The 11357-nt window shown below is 39.7% G+C and overlaps 3 protein-coding genes across 4 annotated transcripts; 1 reads left to right on the forward strand and 2 right to left on the reverse strand.

Moving 5' to 3' along the window:
• Positions 1-500: 500 nt before the first annotated feature.
• acbd7 (acyl-CoA binding domain containing 7) lies at positions 501-2441 on the reverse strand. The gene is made up of 4 exons (XM_077720285.1): positions 2275-2441; positions 1115-1232; positions 969-1031; positions 501-897 (listed from the first exon to the last, which is right to left on the reverse strand). The coding sequence occupies exons 1-4, from the start codon at positions 2284-2286 to the stop codon at positions 827-829; spliced, it is 264 nt and encodes an 87-aa protein (XP_077576411.1). The 5' UTR covers positions 2287-2441; the 3' UTR covers positions 501-826.
• Positions 2442-2794: 353 nt separating this feature from the next.
• rpp38 (ribonuclease P/MRP 38 subunit) lies at positions 2795-4378 on the forward strand. Its single transcript, XM_077720284.1, has 2 exons — positions 2795-2959; positions 3248-4378. Exon 2 carries the CDS (start codon positions 3256-3258, stop codon positions 4027-4029), a length of 774 nt encoding a protein of 257 aa, XP_077576410.1. The 5' UTR covers positions 2795-2959; positions 3248-3255; the 3' UTR covers positions 4030-4378.
• A 2393-nt stretch (positions 4379-6771) lies between these two features.
• nmt2 (N-myristoyltransferase 2) lies at positions 6772-10842 on the reverse strand. Of its 2 annotated transcripts, none has more exons than XM_077720283.1 (12): positions 10657-10842; positions 10185-10302; positions 9520-9640; positions 9313-9431; positions 9136-9227; positions 8788-8904; positions 8147-8317; positions 7906-8014; positions 7656-7826; positions 7224-7391; positions 6929-7066; positions 6772-6845 (listed from the first exon to the last, which is right to left on the reverse strand). In XM_077720283.1, exons 1-12 carry the CDS (start codon positions 10767-10769, stop codon positions 6825-6827), a joined length of 1458 nt encoding a protein of 485 aa, XP_077576409.1. In that variant the 5' UTR covers positions 10770-10842; the 3' UTR covers positions 6772-6824. The 2 variants fall into 2 exon arrangements, with proteins under 2 accessions (XP_077576409.1, XP_077576408.1); XM_077720282.1 differs by having other exon boundaries at positions 9520-9661.
• Between the last annotated feature and the right edge of the window lie 515 nt (positions 10843-11357).

Here is an 11357-nt window from a genome sequence, read left to right on the forward strand (position 1 = left end):
TTTAAAGCTAGATGTTTCATGCGCACAGCGAGCCAAGGGAAGGACGTGGTTACTTGTCGGCCATCTTAAGACAGAGCCATTCCTACATTTGTACTTTTTATTACACTAAACTGCTATAAAATGATTAATTGTTAAATGATTCATCGTTGCTTGCTTTTTTATTGACTGTATAGATGTAGAACATTTATTACATATTTAAAATGCTTTTTTTATATCCAGCATACTTGAATTAGCAAAAACTAACAAACTATTGCTATAAACATGCTGTTGTATGTATGTATTTTGGAGTCAGGTAAGGATTTTCTGTTGCAAGATGGCCACAGTTTAGTTACACTACTCCACTTTCAAATGTGGAAATGTAGCCTTTCTTTAAAAAATTTTTTTTCATATGTAATGTTGTACTATTCTTTTATGTAAATCCCATCTAGAAAAGAATCATGATTCAAAGCAAAGTACCACATCATCAAACTAAGGAAAAGAATACCATACTTAAAATGATATGTTAGACAGTGCAAATGTTTTATTTTGAAATCAAGAACATAAATATACTCCTTAATGTGAGTATTTCAGACTTTTTGTCCTAAAAAGGATGGAAAGCTTGATTAAATTAACCGATGACAGGACGTTTAAATGCACATTAGCAGGTTAAAAATTCACATATGACCAAACACGGATTGGTAATTTAGTGGCTACACAAATTTCTGTGGAGAGACGCTTTCTCCAAAACAGAACATTTAAAAATGTTCATGACTACAATGATTGATTCTTTGTAAAAGCAGCTTCATTTTAGTCTATAATTTAGCACATCATGCTAACTTTCCCTCCATTAAGCCAATTTGCTAATGAGCTCCTTGGCGAGTTTGACGTAGGCGGACATGGCATCTTCTTTGGACGTTCCTGAAAAACATGACAAATTCAAAAATATTAAACTGCCATACTATATGCCATTTTATTTGCATCTTTGCTACCTTTCTTTGAGTTCCACGCATCCCACTTGGCTTTTCCCTTCATGTCGAACAAGCCCGGCCTATCTGAATAAGAGGAAATCACATGCTATTAAATGAGGATAAATTGTAATTCACCATCACGGACACCATTACGTCACTAATTTTACCCGTGTTGATCTCTCCCACAGTTGCCTGCTTGTACAGGCCATAGAGGTCCAGCAACTCTTGGTCTGATGGCCTCGTTGTCAGGTTTTTCACGTCTTCCGCCGCCTTTTCAAACTCAGCCTGCAGGTCATAAAAGACAGCTATCACTATTGATTATTAACCGGTAACAAGAGAGATGAAGAACTGAGCACACATAGTACTGGGAGTGAACCTTCTAGTAACCTATTAGAATACCACAAGGGGCTAAACAATAGGCATTTATCCAAGACTGCCGCTTTTGTTCCTACTTCTACTCTACAAAAAAAAAAAAAAACTAGGACACCGCAAGATGGAAAAATACAAATGTCTGAAGCGAGGTTTCCCAAACTTTGTCAGCTCCGTATGATTTTTTTTCAAGGGGTGGGACAAAATAGGGTTTCCAATGTTTTCCTGTTTTTACTGCATATTTCAATGTTTTTCTTTTCACTGGATTTTTAACTTATTTTTACTTTCCTTCTCTCCATCATGCTCACGTTCATCCTTCCTTACTTGACATAATTCTACAGACAGAGAATGAAACAGAGCTCACTTAAATACTAGTTATTTGTCATTTAATTCTTACATTATCTTGCATTATTTTTTACTGAATCTATTGCCATCAAATGCAACCAGGTTGAGCCAAATATGGGAAGAAACAAATGAAATGAATAGTTTCAAGGGCAAAATACACGTTGTTTTTTACTGCTCATTGTAAATACATGCAGGCAACTGGGTGTCAAATGGGAGTCGCAAAATATTGTTGCAATTGGGTCTTAGAGACCCCTGCCCTGTATAATTTAATAAGGACGCATATGGGGGAGGGGTCAATTATTTCTGCATGAAGGCCTTAAAAAAACATGTTTTTTTACCCTGCTGACCCCAAGTTTGGGAAACCCTATTCTTTCCACATATTAAATGATGTGTCTCCAACCTTGTGATTATTCAAAGTGATCAAAAAAGCACAGGGAAATTAACAGTCGAATGGGCGCAGCGTCCAGTCATTTGCGGCATGTTCTTAAAATGTAAGGAGAAGTGTAATACAGTATGTCAGTCAAAGATGAACAAGATGGGATCGCGTGATAACACACCCAACATTGGTGATCAATTATATGTTCAAAGCACAAGAAAAGTAATGACATATTACCACAGAAGTCATTTTTGATGAATATATCTCCGCTGTTTCGGCGTGGTTCTTTTAAGTCGGTCGTGTGGGAAGATCCGTAATTGTAAAAACAACGGTTCAAAGACAGAATGGTGCTTCCAAGAGGCCTGAAAGGAAGGGCGGGGCAAATGGGTCTACGGAGAAGCTGATTGGTCACTCGAAGATGGCACATGCGCATACAGAGAACGTAACACGTCAGAGTGAAAGTCCTCAAACCGTTGTTGGAATTTACTGCTTGACATTCTGAGGTGAAAAAGGTACATTATTATTTTTCAAAATCATATTAGGAAAAGTAACAATTGTGTTTAAAAATACGGTTAGTTGTAAATATAATTGAAAGGGAAGGAAGAGGGCTGTTTTCAGATCTAAACAATTTAAATATATTTGAAAAATGAAAATAATCCCACGGAAAAAGATTGTTTCATTTAATAAAAAGGAAAATATTGGTGTTTTATTTATTACTTATTTTTTTACGTTGCTTAAATGCAACGGGCTGTCATTTTAAGAAACTCCGAGACTGTTTATGTGTTTCTTTTAAATAAAGATTTCACAATTCAAAAATGATGGCGGCGCCCCGCATTCAACTCGTGTTTTGAAAAGAGAACGCACAATTGGAATAAATCGGAAACTAAAGCACAAAACTACACCGATTTGTGGTAACCTTGAGGTAAAACCATTTTAACTTTTATTTCTGTGTCTGTTTGTCTGAAAGTAGTTGTTAATTGGCAGTAGAACATACCTAGTGAGAAGTGTTTGGCTCAATTTGTACTATAGATAAAATTATTGTGACTATCACTAAATGTATACCTAATTTCGACACTGTTTAAATCCACGTTACCTATGACAGTATTTTATGTCACTTTACATATTGTATGAAGCATCGTCCTTACGTTTATTACTTAAATTTGGCTAATGCTTGTTTGGATTCCATTAAGACATTTTTTCTTTATTGCAGTGGACCAAATGGACACCCCAGGGAAGAGTAAAAAGAAAAAGGATGGCAAAAACCCCATTCGTTTCAAGATGTTATTCACCTCCCCTTATACGATAAAATGGAACCAAGTTTCCCCTGCTGACATGACATTCATCCAGAACACTTTAAAACAGAAATTTACTTCCATAGGGCTTAAGAAAAGAGAGGTAAAGGTGTTTCGCCCTTGGAAAAAAAAACAAGTGCCGGTATCACACGCCAAAATGGCAAAAGGAGGATGGACGGACGTGACTGCCAGGCGACAACTCGCAGTGGGCATCAACGAGGTCACCAAAGGACTTGAGAAGAACATACTCCAATTAGTGCTGGTGTGCATGTCGGCCAAACCCAATCACATGACCGACCACCTGATTGGGCTAAGTGTAAGCAGAGGCGTCCCCGCATGCCAGGTTGCCGGGCTGAGTGAGCTCATGACGGAGCCGTTGGGCCTCAAGAGCGTCCTGGCTTTGGGTTTCAGGCGTGGCCGCAAGTTGTTCGCCGACACTGTGAAAGCCATCCTACCAAAAGTACCCTCGCTCAATGCCCCCTGGCTACAGGATGAGTTACCCGGTGTCGAATTGCAACCCACGGTTACTGCAAAAGAAGAGAAGGTGGGAATGGGGAAAGGCAAGAAGAGGAAGCTGGAGTCTGAGGTTGACGTCCAAGAGTCTCCCTCAAATCCTACACTGCAACCCCTAAATGTGAAAAAAATTGTAGCAAACGTAGCTAAGAAAAAAAGAAAGACATCTCGGAAGAAAAACAAGTAACATTCATTTCTATATTTTTTTTTCAATACTGTAGGCAATGAGTGAGATTTTTTTGTTTTCACAGAGGATAAAGAATGTATAGCTTAGTCAAATAAAGCTTTGTACTCTTCTGTAATGTTTATTACCAGGAATGCAAAAGTGTGTATTTCTTAATACAAAATGTATTTTTCTTTGGTTCCATTTTGGGACATTTAAGTGAGTCACTATTAAATGAATTGACTATTTTCAGTAAATGTTCACTCTACCAAACATCAAACTGTTTTGAAGTTCAATACTGCTTTGAAGCAGAAAAAATGTCAAATGAGTTAATTCTTGGAAATAAAAAATATCATTAAAACCTTTTTTTATACATCTTTTTGCATATTACTTGATTGGGCTTCATTTCCAATCATGTGATTTAGAGATTGACCCATATGGGTTTTTTAGGACCGATTACTAGTAGTTAGGATTATTATTATTATTATATAATCACCTCCACAATGGATAATCAGCCATTCCATTTGATGCTACATCAGAGGTCATGTTACACCAAAGCCTGTCCAAAAATGCAAAAGATAAAGAGTCAGTTCAGGCTTCTTTTTTCATGTGAATTTATTCAAATATCCATGCTGGTATTGGCGGCATTTGTTGAAACAGATTGTTAACTGCATGGTGTCATATGGTCTAAAATGATGCTGGTACAAGTTCTGTCAGCCTTTTTCACAGCTTACAATGGATTTGAATAAAAATATTGTTCTTCATTTTGATAAAGCTGTATGTGTAATATAACCCATGCCATCAAACTTTGAAAACAAAAAAATCCAAATAAGGCAAATTATTGGGGTGGAGGTGTCACTAAAGAGCATGGCTAGTAACAATGATACTACAATCACCATGGCAACATTCACACATTTTGGAGACACAACCAGTGTCAGAATATGATACGTAAAAAGTTCGGCCATCTTGGTGAATGCGACTCACGTAAAGTTTAACTTCTAAATCTGGGAAAAAAAAGAAAAAGTTTTGAAATTGACCTAAGCAGACTGTGCTTTTCTTCATCTTTTGTAAAGGGAGGAGAGGAAAAGCACGTAATAAGACAACATCAAGAGAACAGAAAACACAGAAAAACTTACCTTAAAATGAACAGCATGTTTGACCAAATAATATCACAGTTCTCTAATTGCCCCGTGGCGAAGTTCGGTAATGAGGAAAACTGTCCGATTATAAATTATACAGAACGATCCTCATGCATCTTATCTGCACCCCGCGACTAAAAAATAAAAAATACAGTAGATTTCTTTCAGACAATATGAGTAGAAAGCGACATGGGAAAATACGTAGATTATTTTTTCCAAACATTCTCTCTGTGGAATGAATCATTAAACATGGAATGCAATTGCTGATACATTTACAAAGAAAATGACAAGAAAATAAAAAAAATGCCTTGAAGCAGCTTATTTGGACTGAATTAAAAGCTGCCCCCCCTGCAATACTCAATATTGTATCAACCACAACAGGAAGACAGAATTTGCTGTTTTGCTAATAACTTTCTTTGAGTGACTCCCTCATTTTTAATGGCTTTCAATGTGTTCTAACTTGTGTCACCTTCACCTCTCAAATTTAAATGAATTAGATATGAATATGATATTAAATATGAATTAAAAAAACAATTCAGTGATACTAGAGGTCATAACCAGAGTAAATGTATGTTGCAGTTAATTTTTATTTACATAACTTAAATGTACTTGCAACACTGATTTTGGTTGAAAAGATGCACTTGTATGTAAAATAGATGGTTTGAGTGAGACCTCCAAGTTCATTCTAAACATACGAAATTAGACCTGGTAACAAAAAAATTGGGGATATTGGGCTTCTGAATGCTAATTTAAAATATAGTGAAATCTCAGCAAAAAGACCAATAGTCCCAACATTTTGGAAGTAGTGAATATACCGGATATTGATATTTGTCCTATGTGTGTTTCCCACCCAAAGCACTGTAACATGGTAGTAGCAGCTTACTTTCAGACTTCAAAGTAACAAAGCAGATTTTCAATGACGAAAAACACCGTACGGACATTTTCTCAACTGAAAAAATTGTGCTTTGTTTTTTTTTTGTAATACATTCTTCATTTAAAGAAAACGACAACTCCTCCACAGAGTGCATGGCATCATGCTGTAAAGGTAATTCAACTCATTGGCTGCCACTTACGGAAGTAGGCAGCCATTGAGTTCATTTTTGAATAAGAAAAACATGTCAATACACCACTTGGTTTGATGGCTGTATGACAGCATAGTATGAACTTAGAAGAGAATAAATCAAAGTACCTGGCAGAGGGATGATATGCACAGCATGAACAGCCCTCTATTGGTGAGGCGCAGTTGTATGAAAGGACAAAAAAAAAACGTCCAAAAAAAGAAGAAAAAAATAGTCACTCATTTGTCGTCGCAATTACTCGTTGCCGGTAATTTCCGTGCATGCCCCACTGCTTTGTTTCAAATGTGAGCGGACGTCTCAGGCATAACATGATGTTCACGTTCAGAATGTTGAAGATTTCAACTGTTTTTTTTGTTTTTTGTATTATTAACATATTCATTTTTCCCCACTTCAAGGCGAGTTGGAAAAAATGCATTTAGGGGGAGAAAAAAAAAAATCTTCCTGGTAACAAAGTTCTCTTCCCACATTTGTCTGGTTTAAGTGACCCGTGTGTGTAGGGTACATAATGGCCAGACGTTGTGTCCTCATTGAGTGAAATTGTGTGTGTGTGTGTGTGTGTGTGTGTGTGTGTGTGTGTGTGTGTGTATAGCAACCACAAAGGCTACTGTAGGACCAAGCCAACCTGAAACACAAAATTTCATCTTTTTAAAATTTTTAAATACATTAAAAAGTAATAATAATAAAACTCCAATCTTGTGGGCTGACCTTATCAGCGTCCATTGAGGGGCATTTCCAGTTGTAGAGGTAATACTGTAAATTTCCATCGCCTATACCAAACTTCAGCTTCTCCAGAAAGCTTTTATTCTCCATTAGGTCCAAGGCATTGAACACATCAAAACCTTTCTGTTGAGGAAAAAAAAAAAAGACTGTTAGTGTATATAATCTGGATGCTAGATTGAGCACAAATTACATTTCTGAGTAGATTTAGACAATCCTAATGACATCAGTCAGTAAAATATACACTTTTTCCACGTTTTATTTTGATGGTGTGTCAACTTACCAGTTTGGCGAGGATCAGTGCATCATTCATTAAGTCCAGAAGCGGCGTTTGCGTGTGAACGTTGTAGAAGGAATATGCGGCCTTCAAGGTCCTGTGGAGGGGGTGATGCATCACTGTGGAGGGCAACGTGTAGAAACTAACAAAGTCGGTCAAGACACCAGCGGCACTCTGCAAAAAACGTGGTGGCGTGAACACAAATACTTATTTCTCTCAACGTAATGCAAAAATTGCATTTTTCATGTCATTTTGATTTGTTATGCTTTCTATCGCTGTTCAAGTAAAGCTGGCCTTAAAATCTAAGTAGTGGTATCTAAGTGAGTATGAAAACTTTTAAACTTAGCAGGAAATCAAATACTTATTCAGTAAGGTTTGTAGCATTAGTTCATGGCTTTGAAAAAAAAAAAAGAATATTGTATAATACATTACAGTTACCTCAACAACATAAGTGTCTATGATGTTTTCCTGCGGTAGGAGCCAGTGAGCCACTTCCTCGTCATTCATGGAAGGCGCCAGCTGGAAACGTCGCAAATACTTCTGAAGAAGCTCGGTCACCTGCCGGATGTCGCGCCACTCCATCGACCGCAGCCCCGCCGTCTTGGTGTTCTGCGGAGGAGCCAATGAGCAGCTGCATTAAGTGAATCCCGCTCGTAATAGGAGACACTGGGCTGAGGGGAGGCTTTACATCTGGTAGTCTGTAGAGTTTCATTGTTCTTTGCAGGGTCATGTTTCTGCTCAGGTGGGAGAACTTGACTTCTACCAGCTTTCTGGGGTTAAGAGAACGATGCCAATACCTGTGTGACAAAATGCTTAACTGTACTTCACTGCCTTTACTTATAAAGTGGCTGTACTGGTCATCAGCATCCTAATTGTATTATTTATTTGGCATTTGTTTGAAAGAGTTATCTCAAGGGTCGAATGCTTACCTGCAAGTGGACACCGGTTTAGGCAGCACCACGCCTGCCGTGTACACTGCCTGGAATATTCCTTCCAGGTTGACTCGCCGCGTGATCTCTCTGATAAGCACTGGCGCCACACGCTTTGAGCGCAACTTCTTATGGACGCACAGAAAGTTGATTTCCACCATCCTCTTTGACCTAGAGCAGCACAAATATGTGAATGAAATCCGACATGACCTTAAATATTAACTCCTGAACTCTTCTGCGCTGCGTACTCTCTCAAAGCCGAGTAAGTGGAACTTGCACATTAGCTAAGAGCTAAAATGTTGCCTTCTTACTATTGGCAGGATACCATGAATCATTTTTTGTGAGTGTGTAAAGGTATAGTAGCATTTAAGTACAGCAATACCTTGACATACGAGTGCCCCGACATACGAGCAATTTGAGGAACGAGAACAATTTTGAGCAAATATTTCGCTTGAGTTATGAGACAAATTTTGATATACCAGCATACAGTGGACGCAAGAGGCTGCTCATAAGAACATCATTGTCTTACTGGTCGCAACTCCATCGTGTAATATTTCTACGAGCACTGGGCGGAGCGCTGCATTTTTTTGTGTGTTTTTTTTTCTCTGTTAGTCAGTGCGAGTATGGGGATGAATACTCACGTGTGATAGATGCGGATATCTGCAGGAATGGCGCTGATGAAACCGACAAGCTTTTTATTTGAAGACACTCTCACTCCACAGTGCCATTGAGGTAACCAGCCAGGCGGACGTAGAGCCCTGAGGAAGAAGACATTTTATACATGTTAGAGCTGAGAACATGCATTCTAATTAGAATATATTTCGGTCTGGAAAATCTGTGGCTTTGTGACTGTTTGAAATGTCCATTTTTTTGCATTTGAATGAGCGTGCAAATCAATGATATTGGTAAAATGTCAAATATCTTGATTTCAAGTTAACCTCAATAGTACACTGTTAGGAGTCAGAAAAGCTACCGAGGCGAGTGCTTACCATTTGAGGAAGTTCGGTGAGTAATCGAATCTAAACATGTTATCGTCATCCTCCACGTAGTTCTCATTTAACAACGTGTACAGCTCCTTCAGCTAAAACAAAACAAAGCACCACCTCATGACTTAATAGCCAATGAAACCGTGTCATTTCTCAATTTGAGACATTAGTCGCACTCACTACATCCGCATTGCTGAGATCCAGTGTGTCCCACATGAAGCCTTGAGGTAAAGAATACGGCTCCAGCCTGATATTCTCTTTGTCGGCCTCGATCGGCCCGTGAACCGTCACCACCTCGTCTGCGCACAGGTCACAGACTTATTGACTACTGTTGTTTCCTATTCTGTCAACCGCTCATTCATTAGAAGAGAAATACTGTGGCCTTACTTAACTTGGGCACCGGCTGCGTATCCCAGAACTGGTACTTGTGCTTGGTTGCCTCGTCAATGCTCTTAGATGGGCCCTGGCAGGACAGCAACTCCATGGCTCTTTGGATGTCCTGCAGCTTCTGGAGGGGCAAACCAGGATTCTGAAGAGGTATAACAGACATGAAGCGCTTTAAGACTGAGGACAGACCAATGAGGAACATATTTTTGAGTTACGTTACAAACGTGCCATTTTTATCCTTTCCCTGGGAGATTTCAAACAGCAACTTTTTACTATGCTCCAAATATATCAATATTAGGTTCATTCTTAATAGATTGCTTGTTTGGCTATGTTTCTAGGGATGGCTAATTTTTAGCGCTTATGCAGTTGGTCGGGTGGTAAGAAGACGTTAGCGGAAAATATTTGCGATAAACATTCAGAATTCTGGAGACAAGAGATTTACACTTAAAAAATCATGCATGAAATGAATATTGACCAAAAAAACAAGTGTGAGGGTGAATGGTTGTTTGTGCCCTGTGATTCCTGGCCAACAATTCAGCGTGTCTCTGGCCTGGTGCCCGTTGTGAGCTGGGATAGGCTCCAGCACCCCCCGCGGGCCTTGTGAGGACAATGAATGAATGAATTGTCTTAGATGTAAAATGGTCCTGAATGGATGGAGTGTTCACCTTGATGTCCTGAGAATCAGAGGCAGAGTCCGACTTGGCTCCTCCTGAACTGGGCTTTTCTTTCTTCCTCTTCTGCTTCTTCTTCTTCTTCTTGGCCCCCAAATCTGCTCCGGGACTCCTGCAGTGATAGTGATGAGACTAGTCATTCATCTCTTTTTGCAACAACATATGGACTCGAATCAGTACGCTCAACATCGAGTCAGGGAGGCAGCTGGCTAACGTTAGCTGCCATAGCAACGAATGGCAATCAAGACACCGGCATGAGTAGCGAATATTCAAGTAGTTCGAGTTGACGGCCATCGTGGCCCTTAGAAACCTTAACTTTGAACGAGGTTGTTGGTTTGAAAGGACGTTCCCGCATCGGTGCTCTGCTTATGTTTGCTATCAGCTAACTGCATTAGCCACCGAGCTCACACGCATAAACATACGCGCACACGCATAAAGTGTGCGATGTGCGACAGGCCGTCCGCACCCTTGCGCGTTCTCGTTCTCCTCCTCGTTATCCCCGTCTATCCCGCAGGTATCCTGGTCGTCCAGCTCCAGGCTCTGTTGGCTGGCGGCGGATTCGCTGTCCTCCGCCATCATTAACGGTGACCAAAAAAAAGCTGACCGAATGCAGTCCGATAGAGATCGCGGCTAGCGGCGACTCGCCGGAAAAACAAAAGAAATTCGATGAAGGGAAACAGCACCCTCCTGAGGACAAAATGAAGTAGTGCCAAACGAAAAAAAAATACATCTTGACTTGTATTGGTACTTGCAGGGGCGTCTCATAAAATTAAGATATCGTTTTTGGCTGACCTATGAGAAAGTTAGACACTTTATTAGTTGGATCATGTCAATGGGGTACCGTGGAATAGTGGTTAGTACATAGGCCTTGCAGTTCTGAGATAGAGGGTTCAATTACTGTTTAGTTCCAGCTTTCCTGTGTAGATGTCCTGGGCCTGTGTGGGTTTTCACCGGGCACTCTGATTGCCCCCACATCCCAAAACCATGCATGGAAAGCTGATTTATCCCTCAAAATTGTGCTTTGGTATGAGTGGATGTCTCCTTATACCCTGCGATTAGCTGACAGGCTGCCCATTGTTGGCTGGGATAGGCTCCAGCACCCTCGCAGCATTCGTTTTAGCAATCTTTGTTTTAGCAAAACAATAGATTATCATTTGTACATACCAA

The sequence above is a fragment of the Stigmatopora nigra genome, chromosome 7 (genome assembly GCF_051989575.1).
Source record: "Stigmatopora nigra isolate UIUO_SnigA chromosome 7, RoL_Snig_1.1, whole genome shotgun sequence".
In the NCBI taxonomy this organism is placed as follows: domain Eukaryota; kingdom Metazoa; phylum Chordata; class Actinopteri; order Syngnathiformes; family Syngnathidae; genus Stigmatopora; species Stigmatopora nigra.